This window comes from Cheilinus undulatus, linkage group 11, assembly GCF_018320785.1.
Source record: "Cheilinus undulatus linkage group 11, ASM1832078v1, whole genome shotgun sequence".
Lineage (NCBI taxonomy): Eukaryota > Metazoa > Chordata > Actinopteri > Labriformes > Labridae > Cheilinus > Cheilinus undulatus.
This window is the reverse complement of record NC_054875.1, coordinates 42,684,476-42,705,709: the sequence shown is the minus strand read 5'-3', so window position 1 is coordinate 42,705,709 and position 21,234 is coordinate 42,684,476. Positions and strand designations below refer to the sequence as shown.

Genomic DNA, 21,234 nt, shown 5'->3' with positions numbered 1-21,234 from the left:
GATGTTCACAGCTGATATTTTGGTTGTACATATTTGCAGAAATGTTGATATGATAACCAACTTTTAAGCTAATATCTCCCGATACTAACATCATACTGATAATATCGTGCATCCCTAACTTCCAAACTGGACAGGGGCGCTCTGTTCAGGCTCCACAGATCATCTCGGACATTTGCATGCATGCATGCATTTGATTTGTACCCAACAAATGTACTCTTCCAAGCTGTAAACTTTCATCTGTTCTCCATACAACTGCTTGGCTGATTGCTAGAATTATGCACGTTCTCATCAATAAATCAGTGCTCCTGCAGTGCTTGTATACTGGGAGAAGGATGGTTGTCCAGTTAAATCCTCTGGTTGAGCTACAGCTGTAGTTTGACTTTACTGTTCTAATTGTCAGCCTCATGATGAAAAGTTTCCACATCAGAAATCCAAAGTTATTAAATCAGATGGAGTGATTACTCCCTTGTAGGCAACAAAACAGACACAAGTACATCTTCACTAAAAAGCTTACTTAAACACTGTCACCCTTTAAAACATGCCAAAGAGTTAGCATAAAATCTTCCAGTCTTACATCATCTATTGAGGCTGAAAAAATTAAACTAGAGGTAAAAATTGAGAGGGGAAAAAACACAGGAGCACAGACTTTCAAGCTTTAAATAAATGGAGACAAAGTGCACAAACCAGCCGATTGGACCCACGCTTTCAGACGTAAACACCCTCCATTACACTCCAGATGAAGACTTATCAAAGTATAGGAGTGCATGGCATGTATATAACAGAGAGAAATGTAAATGTTATGAATAGCTTTAGACGAATTGTTCTGCATTACACAGGTTCCCATTTTAGGAAGAACCTCCCGAGACCTTTTGTGCAAACACTTAACTGGACTAAAAGGCACACAAGTGGCCCGTCCAGGGTTGCATAACAGGATAGTAAATCTGAGTGGGGGGTCCTGCAGGTTTTCAAACAGCTTCTTGGCCTTTTATCTCACTTTGAATGATTACCAGAGAGGAGAGTGACTTTACTGCAAACAGACATGTTGGCTTTAAAGGAAAAAAAGAAAGTAGAGAGTGAAGGAAGCGAGCACAGCGCAAATTTAGGGACTTTTTCTGGGGCAAGTGGTCAAGGACACAAGTGTCAGGAAGGGTGCAGACCCCTGAGGAAAAGTTTGGACACAGTGCGAATGACACGTCTGGGCAAAATTAAACTGAGAGTAAGATTTATGCCTTTATAAAGACAGAAAAAGACAACATTTGAGCTTTTATAATAAGATTGAAGAGAATTCTGTACTAAAAGATGATATGCTTTAGTTAAAGATTAAAAAGACGGATGAAAAATGGAATATCGATAAGAAAGCGGACAGGAAATCGTTATTAACTGACACACAGGGGTGGAAAATAACCAGTAGTTTCCCAGCATGTTAACAGTGCTCACCATTGAAGCCAGTGGCATGTCAAAATTAACAAAAACCATCCTAATCCTTCAGTCCCACTCATGGATGGCAGCCCATTCTGGAGCCAGCTCTTCTCTCTTTCTCATCCACACCGTCTTCTACCGCTCAAGATGCTGGATCAGTCCGACAACTCTAAGTCCGAGACAACTTTAACCCGTTATTCCACCATTAAGAGGCTCGAGCTGAACTTATTTTCAAATGTCCTGTTCCAGCTGACAAGGTCCAGGTTTTAGGTGTCAGTCTTGTGCGTCCCGCCGTCCCCGACAGCAGCGTCTCTTTGAACCCGGGACGTGTCTCTGTCTTGCCCTGCTGTCCAAACAGTCAGTGGGAGCATTTCATACAGACACGGGGCTGAAGTCATAGCAACCAGGAGGATCCTGCCTCATTGTGTCAGGACAGGAAAGAGGAGGCAGGGCCAGGACGTGAAAAAAAAAAAAAAAAAAGAAAGGGACGAGGAGGCTGATCTAAATATTTGGAGGTGGAGTCAGGGAGCTCCCTCGCCAAAAAAAACAACACATCCTGATGCTTAAAGGTGCCAAAAGTTCTTTAGGGTCAGTCTAAACTCATTTCTCAGACGTAGGAATAAGCAAACCAGTCTGGTTTTGTGAATTCAAACATTTTTTCATAGTCATCATTTCTCAAACTGACCAAATATCAGCTTGAAATTCCCAAAAATTTACCAGACAACTGCAGGGTGACTGTAAACCAATGTGTCACTATGTTTTTTTGTTCTCATTTGAAGTCAGTCCACTATTCTTTGTGCTATCTCAGATCACTGTTTGTCCTGGAGACCTCTGAACAATGCCAGGCTGGTTGGCCAAAACAAGGAAAAAAGAATTGCCCTGATAACAACCAAACGGGAAATTCCCTTTGTTTACCTCCATGCTTCAGCACTTTAATAGGCTGCTTATGAGGCTGCTTTACTGCAGATAAGCTACAGTCAGCAACACCACAGTCTGGAGACTCTGCAGAATAAAATATAGACATCTCAGACCTTTTTAGTTTAGCATATAAAACATTTCTCCAGCATTCTGGAGAAAAATTCTGACTCTGGTCTTTTGTTCTATAAAAAAACAATGGGTTGAGATCATTAAAATGTGCAGTAATAGATGATGTATAATGCAACTGAAAAGTTAACTTCATCTTTAAACTTAGTAAGAGTAAAGTAATCCATATTTGGTGAATAAACCTGGTTTTAAACCAGATCTTTCATGCACCTGCATACTCTCCATCAAGTCTTTTACATTTCACAACTAGATGTGTCTAAATATTTGATACTTTGATGCATTTCAATAACATATTTCAGAATGACAACCTCTGTTCTTCTTACAATCAATAGATTAAAAAGAAATCCCCAAACCTTAAAAAACTACTTCCATTTAATAAAACAGGTAAGTTGGAGAGAAATAAATCCGTCCATATTAAATCCATCTAAATTCTCTTAGCTCCATTGTGGCTTTTTCTAGATGCTTCTGCATGCTACTTTTGTTCTTTGTGGTTTTTTTCAAGCCAGTTTCTTAATTTGTTGTTTACTGATAGTTTCTGCATCCTCTCTCAATCTGTATCTCCCTCATGTTTCTTTTTCCATCTTCCTCTTCTTTTTTTTCTATTCTTTTGCATCTTACTTTGTCTTTCTGCATCTCCCTCTTCTCCTTTTCTGCATCTCGCTCTTCTGTCTTTCTGTATCTCCCATCTCTTTTTTCTGTATCTTCCTCTTGTCTTGATCTACATCTCCCTCTTGTCCGTCCCCCCTGCATCTCCCTCTTTTATCTTCTCATTCTATATTCTTCTATTCTTTTTTTATCTCCTTTTGTCTTTTTTCCTCTCCCTCTTGTCTCTTTCTCTGCATCTCCCTTCTCCGTCTTTCTTCATCTCTCTATTCTTTTCTGCATCTCATTCTTCCCTCCTATGTTGTCCTCGCCTTTCATCTGCATTTCCCTCTTCTCTTTTTGCATTTCTCTCTCGTCTTGCTGCATCTCCCTCTTCTGTCCTTCTACATTGTCCTCTTCTTTCTTTCTGCATCTCACTCTTCCCCAGCTGTATGACCCTCTTCCCCTTTCCTGCATGTCACTTTTCCATATTTCTGCACCTCTTTCCGCTCCTCCCTACTTGGTCTTTTTGTATCTCTCATCTCTTTTTTTCTGCATCTTCCTGTTCTCTCTTTCTGCATGTCCCTCTTTGTTTTCTGCATTGCCTTCACCTTTTCTGCAACTTTCTCTTCTCCATTTCTGCACCTCTTTCCTCTTCTTTCTGCATCTCTGTCCATCCCTTTACAACAGATTAATGTTTGGTCTTTGTGCATTACGTAACAAAGAGTACAGTCTAGACCAGCCCTCTTTGTAAAGAGTCTTGAGATAACATTGGTTATGAGTTGGCGCTTTACAAACACGGATGGATTGATAAAGACAGAGTTATGAGTATCACCACCTGGTGTGTGGATACCATGTGGCCATGCTGTCTGACCCGTGACTCTTCTTGATGAACCCCCCCCGGTAAAACTATGACCTTTTGAGTGTCCATGAGGACTTCTGTCTTTAACGTTGAACTCCATAACTTGTTATCAGCCTGCATCGTGCTGTCCCTGTGCATTTTTGGAGCCTATTACTTTAAGAGTGGCTGTTGGAGACCTAATATGGTTCTGTTCTTCTCAGAATAAACTAATGTTGGTGCAAAAGAACACTATTTTCCCTATCACTAGTACTGGTGTGACTAGTGCATTGAAATTTAATGGTGGCATAAATGGCTTCCATGCATACAGAGATGATGATTTAAGGATTTTCAGTCGCCTGATTATTTATCAGCTATATTTCATAGTTTAGCCACAAGGTTTTTGCCTTCCCCTGATATAAAAACAGCAATTTCAAGACTCCTTATGTTCTTAAAAACCTGCCATGGACATTTTCTTCAATGCATTTGGAAACTAACTGTAGAAATCCAGAAAAAAGAGCAACAACTGACTGCTTCACACACAAAAAATCTGTTAATTCCTGAAAAAGTTGGTTATATTTTTACGAATCGCATCACTGACATAGTTTACTCTGGTTCAAACTAAACTCTGAGTCACTCTGGTCGTGTCTGCCTAACTAATTATGTTTACGAGGTTTCCCCTGTGCCCCATGTGTAAACCTGTCAGTCAGAACCGAGGGCAGAGGGAGCTCACATACTAAACTGCTCTCTGGGAACTTCTACTGAGGGTCCGAGGGGGGAGGGGGCAGTCAGGTTAACGATATCAAGCCCCTCTCAGCTTTATCTTATCAGAGAGGTTTGTGGCGTTAACCTTGGCCCGGAAAGCAGAAAATCTTTAAACAGGACGGGATTGTATCAAAAGTAAGTGGTGACAAAGACAGAGCAAAGAAACCCCACCCCACCCCCTGCTACTGCCTCTAACGTTAGCCCACTGATAACGGCTCTCCTTGATCAGGTGGGTTGATTAACGATGGGAAAACAGCATGACACTGACCTTCCAGAGAACTCCGACTCACCAGCACATTTCTGGACAAACACCACCAGGAAATGGAAACTCAATGAAACGTGCTGCACGTTTCAAGGCCGGTCCTGCTGACCGACAAACACTGAAGCTTCTTTCAGCCTCAGGTGAGAGGGAAAGGTGCCAAAACAAAGCTGCTTTAACTGAAGTGAGTAATGGGATCCCAGCCAGCGTCAAAAGCCAGCCAATACACAAACACATGGACTTCACAACTCGGAGAGGATGAGATCAGAGAGCCAAAACAAAGAGGAACCATCAGACTTTTTTACTAGACTGTGTGAAATTAAGTCAGGAATTTAAATCAGACACACTAGGGCTGAATCCAACCTTGTTTCCCTGACAAATATTCTCAAATGATGGGGGTTGTTTTGTATCTGTGTGGATAGAATGCTCCGAAATATCATTGGTTTACTATCAAAGTAACAAAAAAAGTCATTTTGGAAAGAATAACTGCAAAAATAGTAAAAGATGATCAATTTTCCAATCTACTTTTTAGACTTTTTAGAAAATGTAAGGCTCTTTTATGTCATTTTTTTGAATTGTAAATTTCATTTCTGCTTAATTATTGCATGTTCAATAAAGACATTCAGCTTACAATCAAGTAAAAAAGGTAAACACTACTAGAAGTCCATATTTGGGATATGGAAAAGAAAAATAGATGGTCATATATGCAGAAAAAAATACAAAATTCAACAATGATGATGATGTATTTTCTAGTGGTGCACGATGTTATCGGCCTGATATTGGTATCAACAAATATCAAAGTTTCTGCCAATATTTACACACAATATAATACACATAGACTGTAAATTTTGTCTATATATCCTAATAAATATGTGGAATTTCAGGCTGGACCAAGAGACCTATGGTAGTTAAGGTATTTTCTTTATTCTTTAAACTTAAACTTGTGTTTTACGTATTTAAGTTTGTTTCTATGTTCATCCTCAAACCTTACAGTGAGCTCAAGGACTGAAGTTTTAAGACTCATAAACATATTTAAATACCAGTATCGATATCAGTATCAGCTACAATGAATCTGTAAATATCAGCACATCAGATATCAGCAAATATCCAGTATCATGCAGCCTTAATATTTTTGAAATTCCACTTTATTATTCTTCATTGGCAATCACACATTTCTTACTATTTCTTGTATTTGGAATTAAGATTCAGTTTAATATCGTGGCACAAATGAAAACCTCAAATCTTTTTGCCCTTTTTGTTTACATCAGTGAGGTTAAAAATGGAAAAATCTTCAAAATGTAAAAAATAAAGAAAAAAAAATTAACATAAGTGATCACCTCTTTGAACCAGTGTTGACAATTTCTAAATGTGATGCAACTTTTTGAAAGTGTTGTTTTCATTGCTGCTTTTTATTGTCTTTTATTGCATGTCATGAGTTTTTCCATATTGTTTTCTTGAATGGTGGATTAGAAACATTTCTTTCACACCTAGAAGGCAAAACAGGAAAAACAAAAAAAAAACACCCTTATAGTCTGCTAAAAAGAAAAATAAAGTGCATAAATGGTCATTTTTTTATACTTGTTCTTTTTAATTATTCTGTTTAACTGATTTTTATCATTGCCATGTATCGCAAGTTCTTGGGGTTTTTTTTGTACTTTGACTAAAGACCTGCAGTTTACAGGAAAAAAAATCCCTTTTTGTTTAAATTTGAGAGGTAAAAAATGTGCAAAAATAATCCCAAATGTTGTATAAAAATAATCTATTTATATATTGATGCTGTCTTTTTAATGAGTCCCTTTTAAAATCCCTTTCTTTATCTCCATATTGCATTTTGTCATTTCTATGTCTTGTAATTTAAATAAGAATATACAGCTTATCATCATTCTTAAACTAGAAAAGCCCTCACATTTGGGAAACTAAAAACATGATCAAGTTTTAAATCCTTTTTCAATGAGATGCTTTGGGTTTATTGCAGTTATTAATGTAGTAATATTAATTGTTTTATCTTTTTTCCCTTTTATTTCTTTAATTCCTTGTTTTTTTTATTTTATTTTATTTAGCTCCCCTTCTAAATCCTCATCATTTTATTTATCATATAACAGATTGGGACAGTCTGAAGGCTGATTTTAACCTGCAAGACTGTTTAAAATCCCTCTTGAATCCACACCTCTGTGTGCCACTATTTCAGCTGATTATTAGCTGTTATCACTCTTTATTGTTAACTGGGAACTGTGCCGGTCTGAGTGTGTTTGATCTATGATATGATAAATTGCTGACATTCTCGGCCAGGTTTTCTTTGGAAAATAGATATCTGATCTCAATGGGACTGATCTGATTAAATAAAGAAAGAAATTAATTTAATATTTGGGTCTCCATTATGCTGTTTTTTCCTCCATCTTTTGTCCTCTTGGTTTCACTCTGATTATTCTCTGACTTTGTTGTTCCTCTTTTTGGAATTTTGCATGTTTATCAAAGTAAACTCTTTCTTTAAAGCTGGTAGTAGAAACATATAATAATAACTATTAAAATCAAGCATCCTTTTAAATTATTAAATGCTTAAAATAAAAAATGTCAAGCAAGTGCTGCCAAACAGGCAGTAACAGATAGAGTCTTATATAACAATCATAACTGAGTTTTACACATCAGACGTGTCAGCGAACGCCTCACCTGATAGTCAGTCAGTGACGGTTTTGTGTCATGAGGAGGCGACTCAGGGATCTCTGAGTCCACATGCAGCAGGTCCCAGCTGCGCCAGGACGTCAGACGACCAAAACGAACCATTTTCACGCAAAATCCTCAAAAAAACTTCAAAAATATTTCAGTAAACAAAGAAGTAAATCCAGAGAGTCAAGAAGAGTCCATGTCTAGATCATAAGCTCAGATCAGAGAGGAGCATCATGTGTGTGAGTGATCCTGCAGGTAACTCTGCTCTGCAGTCACACACTCCACAGTCACAGAGGAGGAGTGTGTTCGGCTGCCTCCTCCTTCAGGTGTCAGGGGAAGTTCTCCGTTTCATCAGCTCACACACAGGTACACACACCTCCTCAGCCTGCTCAGCATGGAGCTCCACCCACACCACCAGGTAAATAAAGTCGTGGCCTCCCAGATTTAATGAGGCTAATTAGATCATTTACTACCAAACACATGATGGCTCTAAACCGACTGGGTGATCTGGATTTAATGGTAAATGTGTTCAGAAAAACTCCACCCTGAGCTAAGATAAGACACAAATCAAATATTGTAGCAGCAAAAATCAGACCAGTTTGCTTCCTCGATTGCTTTACTATAGTTTGCATGTAAACATAAAAGATGTATAAACAGTTCCTGGTTGATTACTAAATGTTTCACATGCATATTTAAAGTTCCTTGTGGTCCACAGATTTACAGTTACACATTCATGGGCTACTATGAGTTCATATTAAAACAGATACGATGATCTAACAGTTTCTCTTTCAGTCTCATATTTGGGGAAAACACCTTCACAACTCAGCAACTGAAAAGACAACTAGGTATTTACCACAACAAACAGTTTAACATCAAACTGTATATTTTTAAAAATCATTAATCACAAGTAGCAATACAGTTAAAACAATTGCATTTTAGGTAGTTTTTATAACTCTAACTCATATTTTAAGCACAAACATCACTTGATAACTACTATTTTAAATTGGACTCTTTATAACATGATTTTTTAAAATAATATATAAAATATATGATTATAAATCATATTAGATTTCTCATTGTTTTTTGCTAAACATCCCGTGACCCCCCTTGACTGTCTCGTGACCCCCCCTGGGGGTCCCGACCCCCACTTTGAGAACCACTGGTGTAGTAAACAGCTAAGAGAACAAGTCAAATGGCTTCTCCACTTTGTGTTATCAAACATTTACCCTTTTACTTTTCTCTTACTTCCTTTTCAATCCAAACAAGTTCCTCTTTTGTGGTTGAATTCATGTCATAACCTTTGATCTACCCAATGTTCCTTATTTTTTCAAAATAAAAGCAGGTCTTTACCCAGCAGGAAGTTGATAACCCATAGTTCAGGATGGTCCAAAAATCCGACATGAAAAAAACAGTTATAAATGAAGACAATGTAACAAAAAGTGACAAAAATTAGATTAATTGCAATTAAAATTTCTATTATTTGACTGCCCTAACTTTCCTACATTTCTTTATTTTGAACTCAAGATAGTATTTCCTCAGTTTGTCAGTGGCTGTTTCTTTACTGGGTCCTAATGTCCCGATTCATAACATTCTTAAACTCTGTGCATAAATTGTTGGGAGGTGGGATGGGTTTATAAATTCTTTCTAATTTATTTATACGTATGTAAAGCACTTGCTGCTGGTAAATTCAGATGAAAGGTGCAAAACAAATAATACTGGATAAATTGATAGTGTTGTGCATTTCATATTAAAACTTAGACTGTAGAGTGTCCCACCTTTGGTCACTGAAGCGGTCTTTTGAAGCAGGTCGATGTCAGCGCTATGTTAAAAACACTGCCTAGGTCAACCTAGTTGTAGAAGAAGAGGTGGACAAACAGCTTTCTTTAAACATTACTGCTGTACAGAGGGTGCCCCTAAAAATGCAACCTATTCTGACCAAAATTTTAAATCGGACCAGGCTGTAAATATGCTTATTTCTGATGTAAACAGTCATTTTAACATGAGATGTATGTGACCGCTGGTGCTTTAACAGCCAGCCCCAAGTGGACACTTGAGGAACTGCAGCTTGCTACCTTTCAGCACTAACTTCATTTTTGCTTGATTAAACCCCATAAGATGTTCTTTACGTCTCCATTTCTCACATTTCCTCCAAACACATTACCAACTCAATGACAGACAGTTCTCACTCTATTAGCACACTGTACTGAGTGTTTTAAAACAGCTCAGCTTAGAGCTTCACCCTTCAGATCAGACAGCCATTGTTATTCAAAGACCCTCTGTGTTGATAAGTCTGATAGGTCTGCTGTGGGAATATCTCCACAGAGATCGGCCTTTCAGTTGTGTAATTTAGGAGGTAAAAGTGTTTGACCTGGTTAGACAAAGAGGAAATAAACAAGGACAATAGCTTCTGCTGTTGTCTTCCTCTCTATATCAAACACAGAGTTTATTGTATGAGCAGAGATCCGTACATGCATACAGTCTCAATCTCAAGCTGTGTGAATACAGTAAAGTTCCTTCAGCTGTGGAGAAAAGCACACGTGTCTGTTTTGGTTTCAGAGCTCAGACAGTCAGACTCTCATTTATTGTCTGATCAGCTGTAATGTTTTCGCTCTCTCTGTCACCACGGTGTCTACAGCCTCCAGGGAATGTTGGGGCTTTTATCAGATACGGTGTTTTCCAGTGCTGACTCCTCTATTATAAAACAAAACAACATTACCTACATCCTCTGTCTATTACATAACAAACCTTTTCCAACCCAGAGGCAAAGCTAAGACTCCTCTTCTTCTCAGCTGTCACGGAAGTTTATTACTGATGTAGCTGGAGTCAACTTTTTATTGATTACTGTGTGGTTTAAGATGAAAGAATAAAGTTTTAAATAGCCTCAAGCTTGTCCAGGATGTCTGAAAATATCTTTCTCTACTACATTTTGATTTGTTCTTTCAAATTAGAATCAAGAATCAGAAAGCTAGCAGCCCAGTTCAGTTTCATTTTTCCCTCTTTAACAATTTCCAACATTTAAAATGACAACACACTTTCAGGGAACTAATCTAGACCAGTGGTTCCCAACCTTTATTTCCTAAGGGCCCTCCCACTCACATCTACGAAAAGCCAGGCGCCCCAGGACCCACTCAGAAAAAAAACACATTGATTTTTATAGTTTTCATGACAAAATCAAAAAAAAAACAGGTCTACAGACACTTATTCTTAAAAAAGATGTATGCATAAACTATTCACTATTATTATTAAGGATCTGTTGATTATTAAAAAAAAAACTAGAAATTCATAAGTTAATAGGCCATTGGTTTTCAAGAAAAAAATAGAAATTCTTAAGTTTTAGTGGTCATAAATTTAAAAGAAAAAAAAATTAGAAATTTTAAACTTTAAAAGTCATACATTTATGTCAACCAAAACCTTAAGTAAGTGAGATTAAAACGTCAAAAGGTTGAATATCCATCCACTGTTTTGGTTTGGATTTCTTGTACATTTTTTACTTTAAATGTTGTGAATTTATGATTTTAAAAACTTGATATTTTTATATTTTAATGTCAAAATGTAATACTTAAAATAACCTTATATTTTTTATTTTTTTTCACGTAAATTTACAACTTCTTAACTCTGAAATTCTGAGTCAGTTTTCCTGTTAACATAGACTTTATTGTCTCTAAAAATTTTATTTTTTCTACCTCGAAATGTTAAAGGGATTCTCGTATTTTTTTTAATCTTTTAGGTCGCCCTAATGCACTGTCATACATTATGTTTCCTATCATGAATTTTAAAAACACATTTACATCTAGTTTTGACAGCATTTAAGCAGACAAGGTCCCACACCTCCCTGAAATCTGTGGTGCCCCTCCTAGGGGTGCCTGGACCCCAGGTTGGGAACCACTGATCTGGACAACACTTCCTCTATGAAATCTTTAAAAAACTGAGGACACAGACTGTTAGTAGAATTCTATAAACTAGAAAGTGTCTGCTATTTCGAATCACTGATTAACCTTCATAAAGGAGTCTTATATCACCTAAATGCTGCGCCATATATCACATCACAATGAGCGGTATGCACTCTGGTGAGGTGCGCGTGATTCTTGGGATGCTTTTCTCAGCACAACACCGGGTCACACAGAGAAAAGGAGAAATTACATACTAAGAACAAACATGGCCGATTCTTTTTTTAAATAGAAAAGAAAAAAAAAAGTTTTTGTTTTAAAAACAGAAAATGAATTTTCAGTTTTTGTTTCTTAATATAAGATCAAAAGAACAACTGACAGGTTATTTAGGTGGTTTACTGTTTAGCAGAGGTAGGCATGACCTGAGGCCTCAACAGAGTCAAATTAGGTTTAAGTTAGAAATGGCTTTCAGTGATCAATGTGTGTATTTTACATGAAAAAGAGTGAATAAAACAGCATTAGTACAGATTAAAAGTCCCTTTATCTCCCAGAAATAATCAAAATGTTCAAATCAAGTATAATACAGTTATGTTCAATGTCATAGAAACTAGTCGTGCAAACTACAACTTTTGACTTCCTTTCTATTGAAACACAAATATAATGAGTCAACACAACACACCTTAGTTCAGTGGCTCTCAACAGGTGGAACCGGACCCAGAAGTGGGTCAGGAGGCGCTTTGAATTGGGTCACCAATGAGTGCCAGGAAGAATTAAGTTTTCTAAAGCCTATATACGGAATCTCTAAGTGGATGTGCGGTAAATTAATACATGTTTTGTCTCAGGGTTGGGGTGGGTAGGTTTCCCAAAATCACAAGGAAATACCTCTAGTAATCCTGTTTCAGGAAAACGTAAGTACTGTTTTGGACAGTAAGGAAGTTAGCTAAACTACAAAAAGAAATTCTACTTTCAATGAATATTTATTAATTTATTTACTTACTTATTTATTTATTTGATTATGTATGTATGTATGTATTTATTATTATTTATTCATTTTTTTATCTAATTATTTATTTACTTACTAACCTATTTATTTTCATTTATTAATTAATTTATTTACTCACTAATTTATTTTCATTTATTTATTTTACTTACTTATTTTTTATTTATTTATTTACTAATTTACTTTTTTACTTATTTACTTACTTAATTACTTATTTTTTATATATATATTTATTTATTTACTTACTTACTTATTTATTTTTTAATTTCAAGGGACAATGCACATTAATGAACATGCATATTTAAATGGGCCAGGTCATAGTCATAGTTACATTCAATGTAGCTTGAGCTCCTTGAAGGTAAAACAGCTAGATTTTTTTCAGTGTACATTCCTGCAGACATGTTAAAACAATAAATCTGTGGGTTAATGTGTGGTAAAATGGTTTAAAATAAACCGTCTTGTCTTGGTATAAAATCTCCTAGTTGATTTGACAAAAGATGCCAAACTCAACAAGTTAACCTCATCAATAGAAGCTGCGATCCAAGAATCAGAGCTGGAGAAAAACAGTAAAAATCCGCACAATATTTCACATTTTAATTAACGGGAATCGCCTCACTCAGTGCTATAATATATTTAAAAATATCCAACATGCTCCCACCACATTTAGCCTACATCAGGGCTACCGTTCCACCTATTCTGCATGCACAACCCTTCACAAGCTGAACTCAGCAGCAAACCCTGAGTCCTCCAGAGCACCTGTATGTGATCACTACAAAGACCCTGCAGCACTTCCTTTTGTCTTTGTTATTTTTTCCATTACACTTTATTTTGACAATTATCGCTTTGGGGTAAAAGGTCAGCTGGAGCGGTCAACATCCAAAATTTTCCAGAGCTGGAGGTCATTCCTCCAAATCTTTTGTTTTTCTCACCAGAAGGATCTGGAGATGAAGTTCTGACCTCTTCAGTCTTTCTCTGTGCACTGTGAAAGTAGGCCAAGATGTGCCAGAAGCCCCTTTTTATGACAGTCCAAGACCCCGAAGGTTTAAACTTTACTATCTTGTAAAAGAGAGGGAGAAGCAGAAAATGTTCACGTTTACCTGCTGCATGGAGAGAAAGTGAACAGTTTGTCCTAAAACGTGACATTTAGGTCAGACTTAAAGGTTATTAACGTAGTAAGATCTGTGTTTAAGACACATCTCTCTACTTGAACCACATCAGTGTTAAAAAAATCATTTAATCTTTACTAAACTTACTTATAAACAAGCTTTTCAGCAAACAGTTTTAGGAACCATCACCCTGATTTTTACATAACACTTAAACCAGCTCCTGTTTTTATCTATTTCCTGTGTGAAGGTATGACATCGATGCATCTGTGGCATTTTACTGTAATCTGATCTGGAGTAGCAGGCAAAGATACTAATATGAGGCTGTTGTAGTGACAGTATGAATATTTTAAGGCCAAATGAAGGTAAAGACTCATCAAGGTGCCACTTTTCTGTACCTAATTTAAGGAATTATAGGTTTCCAAAAAAACAAAAATCTAGGGGGATTGTGGACAGGCCAGGGGCAAATATTTTTGTAGAAAACCCTGAAAAGTGTATTTTGCATAAAATGTGACCTTTAATTCGCTGGTGAGAGAAACTTATTTTGATTCTTCTGTATGGCCTCCATATAGAAATCTTGAATAACTATTAAAGCTATTTTCTGCCAGTACCAGCATCATGCCGGTGCATCTCTATATAACAACTTTATAACTGAGAGTGTGGTTTTCTCACTATTTCTGACACATATAGAGGATCCATTACTGGTCATTAACCATCTTGGAAAAAAAAACCCAGATCCAACAGAGAACTCTTCTCTGACTCTGTGATGAGATTAAATTATAGGTATGATATCAAAACTGTGATGAACTTTAATGTGGGTTATTTCCCAGACAGTGATTATGTGGCAGTTTACCCACAATCACTCTTGTTTTCATGCTGCTACAGCAGCGAATGACCGTGTTACATAACAGGGCCACCTGTCAGAGCGAGGATCAGCGTACTGTATGTGTTACCGGGAATCACAAAGTCCCGAAGGGTCACATATCATATCTTTATGACGACTGTAAAACCTTCAGTTTCTGTTCCTGGGAAGGAGGAAAGATGAGTGAGCGTTTCTGTGACTGCATGACCCCCACAGTGCAACTGTCAGGATTTAGAAGAAATGCCATTAAAAGATATACGTTTCCTGCAGATTAAGTTTTGTTTTTGCTCAGACCAGACGTCATATCATTCTACATATAGAGCAAAAACTTCCTGAGAGGAGACCCTGGGGATAAACGGCTTCAACAGGTTAAATGAGTCACAGAAACTGAAGTGTATAGACGGGAATCTGAACTTCAGGCTCTACTTTCAGTTACAGCTATTTCAATTCCACTGATTGAATTTAACATTAAACTAAACACAAACACTGTGCGTGGGTTTGGGTTTGATTGATTCCTTGTAAAATATGACGTGCTTAATGTTTCACTGATGTTTGAAAGGTGTTTTTCTAACCCAACACTGACCTGATTCCTGTCTTACATCAGCTCTCGATACAAAAGGACACATTATTTGCAGATGGTGTAATAACTACAAGGCGCAGACGGGTGGCGGTACTTTATGGGAACTATCAGCGAGATCGGAATGCATATTCAACCAATCAGAGAGCCGCGTCCGAGGCTCCCTGTTGAAAGATAATCAATCTGGATCATCAAAGCTCTCTGCAGTGCATCCCAGCGCTGCCAGGGTCCATAAAAGCTAACATGCATGCGATCATAAAGCTGAATACTCTGCAGATAGAGGACATCGCTCCTCTACAGCCTCTCCTGGCGTTAAGACTCAGAGATGCCAGGCAAAGAGACCAGCCGCTTGGCAAATATCTCGTTTTCTTTGAGCAAAAATGCTCGCAATTCAGTAAAAAACAGGCATGCAGGTTTACAGCGAGTGCCAAAGATGCTGCCATAGAAACTGAAAAGGCCGCACTTGGCGGCCGCACGTCCAAGAGGAGCTTTTGTCCTCCAAACAAGTGTTCATAAAACAAGAGCTGGCACTAAAAACAGATCACAGGATTTCTGCTGCTGAGTCTGTGGAGACAAAAGTGTCAACAGACCTTAATGAGCTTTGGTTTCATGGTTCTTAGAGAGACTCAAATAATCAAATGAGTCATTCTTACCAAATCAGTGAACAAAGACAGAGGAGGTGGATGTGCTGGGCTGAAAGTCACAATGATCTGCTTATTATTTCTCAATCAAGTCTGTATTTGTCAGGTCACTCTTTCAATGGAATTCATATGTTAATGTGGCTTTTAACTGGTTAAATAATGACAGATTTGTCTAAAAAAAAAAGTGAAATTCACTCATCACAAACAATCAGGTAGACATATTAGGTGCTTTTTTACAGCAGGAACTGTGCTGCAGGACAGCAGGAACCAGGGTCTAAATGTAGTTCTGGGAAAAAAAAACCCTACCCCTTAAAGCAGTGGTTTCCAACCTGGGGTCCAGACACCCCTAGGGGGCCACCAAAGAGCTCAGGGGGGGGTGTGGGACCCTGTCTGCTCTGGCATTTTCAAAATTTGATGTGCATATAGGTTTTTGAAATCACAAATAGAAACAAAATCTACAACAGTGTGTTGATGCCAGCTTTAAAGATTTTGAAATAAAATTAATAATAACATGATGAGAATCTGCTCATTTTTTATTAAAAAAAACAACAAAATTTTAAGGAGGAAAAACATTTTTTTGAAATTATAAAGTCAAACTTTTTGAGGAAAACAAACTCAGAATTTCTCAGTTCAAAAGGCTGGAAAATTACAAGAATAAAATCAAAATTCCTGAATTTAGAAATTCTTTAGTTTTGACATTAGACACTTCAATTTACAACAGTGTAAAGTGAAAAATTTACAAGAAACCAAACTGAAAACAGTGGTTTGATTTTGGATTTTTTTAACTTCATAATCTCAAAAATTGTGAGTTTTGCTTCATGTTTATTCTCAACTTTCGAAGTTAAATATTTCTCATTTTTTTTCTTATAAACTAGCAACTTTTTAGACATAAGAATTTCAGTTTTTTGTTCTTGAAAATAAACAGATTGTCTTTATTTTCTTCTTTTTTAAATGTGGCCCAAATATACCATCGTAATAATAGAGTATATGTAGGCCTATTTTGATGGGGTGTTCATAATCATAACAATTAAAATTGATGTTAATTTTTCCTAGTGGGTGCTGGGGGGCTAAGCTTTTGTCAGATATCAGTAAGGGGGCCCTGAGGGGAAAAAAAAGGTTGGGAGCTACTGCCTTAAAGAGTCCCCACTTGGGTGTTAGTGCCTACCAAGGGCCCAGGAACTATGAGTGCTGGTGCTGAAGTTTCTGACTGGTTATTCAAGCTGCGTTTCCACCAGGTGGTCCAGTTTGTTTGAGAACTGTTTGGTATGGTTCAGTCTGGTAAACCCCAAAATAGTTTGTTTCACAGATACCTATAACCTCTCTCTGTCCAGCTCCCTGCTCCTCCTGGTCACCGACACTCACCAGGAAGGTCTGCAACTTCGTGGTGCATGGTTGGTGAACTGAAGTGTGTCTATTGTGCATGTAGCTCCTTTGTTTAGGGACGGATAGGTAAGCTTGGTACGCCTACAGAAGGGGGCCATAAAAGTAGGGTGGTAAGGATTAGTTATTTGGACCCTATCTAACTCCTAATAATGGAAATGCAAACAAACACGCACCAAAATGAACAGGACTGCTAGGTGGAAACAACCTATAGCTGAAAGAATGATCACCCACATCATCAGGACTCAAATGGCTGCAAAGTCTTACATTTCTCTCTGTCCCTGTCAGTCAATCTGGACAAGTGAAAATCTACAGACATTTGATAACTTATAGACTGTCTGTCCTCCAACCCAACCCTTCATTACGTACATCAGAATGTGAATAAAATAAGGTGTAAATCACAAAAAACTGATATCAAAACTACAGTAACAGTGTCTGAAAAAGGCAGTTACATAACAGCCGGTTAAACATTAGATCTTTGGCATTGAAATCTTAAGAGGAAAAGATGTTATAAGGCATAAAAATATTGATTTACTTTGTCTTCCTCAACCTGGCTGTATCAGGAGCCTGATTGGCATAATCTTCCTGGGACTTTAGACCCCAGTAGAAACACCAACTGTAGAGCCATTTACTTCCTTTAAGAAAGGCTCCTGGAACTAAACATTCATGGTACATTCAGTCAAAAAGCACCTAAAGATATTGCTCATCTTACTGCCACACCAATGACAACTGCATTCAGCCTATATTTACTCATACAACTGCCCTTGGACACAAACACTTAAAAGAATCGCATTCTGTATTCCTGTAAACAAGAAAAATAACATAAGGCTATTTAGTTTATTTAATAAAGGGACAGGGTATAGGCTTTCTCTATAGGGAAGGTATCCTTCAATGACTTCTGTTGTGATCTAGCGCTTTATAGAAAATAAACTTCAATAAAATTAATCCGACCTTCAAGGAGGGCGGAGGGTGCCGTTGGGAGGGCGGGGCACCCTCCCAGTATAATGGTAGGGGAAGCACTGATGTATATTACTTTAGATTAGAGTGCAGAGAAATCTTCTCCTTTCAAGCCCTGAAGCTGAAACAGCCCTATGATAATTAAATGATAATTATTCAAAATTAATCAAAACAGAGCACCTTTGAATCAACTAGAGCCTTAAGCTAACTGTTTTATCACTATAGAAATGTGTGTTCAGACACAACCCAGCTATTAGTCAGAGTTCAGCAGAAACATGAACACTATCAGAAGCTCAGTGGACTTTCCTGATATCAACAGATGCTACATACACCAGTGCTGCCCCCTTGAGGCCTGAATCTGAACTGATTCTATCGCTGAATTCAATCCTCCCTCATTCACAGCCAACAAAACAAGTCATTACCTGCAGTGTGGTTGCAGTGAAATGGTTTCTCTGAGAGCACTCTCAGTGTTAGGGGTTTGAGGATACAAACAAAACAATAATAAACAGTTCCCTTCACTTCTGGACATGACTAAAACTCTGATTTCCTCAGCAACCTCCTCTGTTTACGTCTCTGCGGTGACTAACTTTAATGACGTACCGCACAGATGTTTATAGCATTATTGAACACAGCCGCTACCTGTTCCTCTGCCCAAGGCATCAATGATGTCAACATCAGCGGATGAACACATGACCAAACTCATGGGTAAGAGGGTCTAAACCTGCCTCAGGAGGTTCAACAATCAATGACATGTTACAGGAAGATAATAGAGAAACGTATGTATGAGCCTAAGGAAAAACAAAACCTCCAAAACAGAAATTAACACCGTAAGGAAGAAAAATCAACACATTTTGAGCTCTGATGGCGAGTTACACCTGGCCATGGACAACCAATATCATCAACAGTCACTGTGAAAATCAGCTGATACAACTGAATGTAGAGAGAAAGATATGTCATGATAAAAGAAGTAAAAACAAGGTTATTTTTGCACAAATTTTGATTATGAATGAACAAATATGTCTGTATTTGCCAAAATAAACTTGCAATTTAGACAATATGTAGGAATTTTCTTGCAGTTTCTAAGGATTCTTCCCTCTACCATTTCTTTGTCTTAAGAGATAAACATCTTTATTTAGAACTCAAGAACATTTTGATGCTTCTGATCATTAAAATTATGGTAATTGTGTTGTTTTTTTTTTTAAAACAAAGCACCAAAAGCTTTTAAACCCTTGTTTTATAGGCCCAATAGTTAAAAAAAAAGGTCAGAATGAAGCTGTTAGTCTATTGCTGCTTTGGTGCTGAGGGATTATCACTGTGTCTCAATGCTAAATCATGGCTTTTAAGAGCTTCAGCTGCAGACCCATGGAGTAATTTGTGAACAGGGATGCGCCACCACATGAACCTGATGACTGTCTGCCCTATTTTCACATCTCGTGTTTGGCAGCCAAGCAAATCAGGATCCTGCAGACCTGTCGGCCTTTTTGTATCTTTCACCAGTGAAAAAAAAAAACACTTCCTGTGGCTGCAGGAAGTGCTGAAGTGGCAAAAAGTGTCCCAGTGTGAGCTCATCATCATAAGAGATTCAGAGGGTTCAGGGCTGGCATGCACATACATGAATGTACGCACCAAATACACAAACAGGCTGCAGACAGAGAGGGAAACCCACAAAAAACATTCCCAGGTTTGATCTGGGCAGATAAAGGTGATGCAAAACAATGAGCTCATGATGGGATTATCATGAGACACTTCACTTGCACAAGGCATCATGGGAGTGAGGGAAGAGGAGGTGAGGTGATGGAAAGAGTAGTAGGTGTGTCAAAGCAGTGCGAGTCACTGGGCGTGTCTGTGTGTGTGGTTTGGAGGGGTGGTGTGTTTTGGTTTGATGAGTCTGAGCGTCATGTGACGTCTGATTAAGGAAAAGCAGCTCACCAGCAGATCGATGCTCTCTTTGCGTCCCAGAGATCCGTGCTCCACCTTCTCGGTGCCGGGGGTGAGGATGTAGGGGCTCTGACCTGCAGATGGCTTCATGTTGGGCAGACTGAGTGACCGCATGTCCTTCACACCCTGCTCCACCTTCAGCTCATCGCCGGCCCGAGCTGCACAGAGAAAAGCAAAGTGTTGAGCTGTCTGAGGAGAGAGTGCTGTCAGACTGAAAATCCCAATCCCTTACATTATTTTTTGACTTTTAGAATGATTTTTAATTGTTATTTCTGAGCCATTTTCAACGTAGTGTCTCACTCTAAGTTTTTGTTTCTTCAAGTCCGATCCTTTAGTAAGCTTGCAGTAACAAACTCAGGATGATTATACTTAAAATGTGCCATAACATCCCATTTTCAGGCTCTTTTTGCATTCTTTTTCATTTGTTCATTTGTGCACTGGATGATTGCTGCTTACAGCTCATGAAAATTAAAAATCCACAATCTTAAAATATTAGAATATTGTGGAAAAGTTTAGTTTTGCAAAGGTTTCCTGATTCTTAATTCTCTCACTCTAGTTCAGCGTACACAACCACGATGACAGGGAAGACTGCTGACTCGACAAATGTCCAGAAGACCATCATTGTCACCCTTCATAAGGAGGGTAAGCCACAGAAGATCATTTCTGAAAGGGCAGGCTGTTCTCAGAGGCTAATCCAAGAACTTAGAGGTGGACTGAGGCTGGAGTCAGTGGATCAAGAGCCACCACACACAGTGTGTGTCTATTGTCGAGCCACTACTAAACCATATACAAAATTATAAGCGTCTCACCTGGGCTAAAGAGAAAAAGAACTGGACAGTGGCCGTGTAGTCAAAATTTCTGTTTTCAGATAGAAATAAATGTATTTGTGCTCTGTTGTGTCTGCTAGATCAGTAGTTCTCAACTGGCTGAGCATGAGGACCCATCTCCACCTCAAAATCTTCAAGAACTTTCCTCTATCTAATGAAATGTTACAGTTTGGGGCATAAACAGAAAATAAGAGACAGTACAAAAGAAGTTTGTCTTACAAAGCACATCATTACAGAAGGACAAGTACGTACATGCTTCATTTTACTCATTTTTTCCTTGAGTCAGCATGGAAATTTGGTAATTTCCCATGATATTTCCTAAGTATCTTGCAAAAAACACCAGTTTTAACCAAGAAAAGAAGATAAAAAAGTTAAAATCTTGAGAAAAAGACTTGACTTTATTTGCCATTACAACAAAAGTTCATGCATCATAAACTTCTTCCTCTATTTTTTCTTTGGCACACATCACGATCCACTGGAAGTTGCCCAAC

General features: G+C 37.9%; 1 protein-coding gene across 4 annotated transcripts in view; it reads right to left on the bottom strand.

Moving 5' to 3' along the window:
* plekhg5b (pleckstrin homology domain containing, family G (with RhoGef domain) member 5b) overlaps positions 1 to 21,234 on the bottom strand; it is a 142,748-nt gene that overhangs the window by 16,069 nt on the left and 105,445 nt on the right. For all 4 annotated transcript variants that reach the window (XM_041799446.1, XM_041799448.1, XM_041799449.1 and 1 more), the window contains one exon: positions 19,908 to 20,074. In XM_041799446.1, coding sequence (XP_041655380.1) covers positions 19,908 to 20,074 — 167 coding nt within the window. The remainder of the gene's footprint in view (positions 1 to 19,907; positions 20,075 to 21,234) is intronic.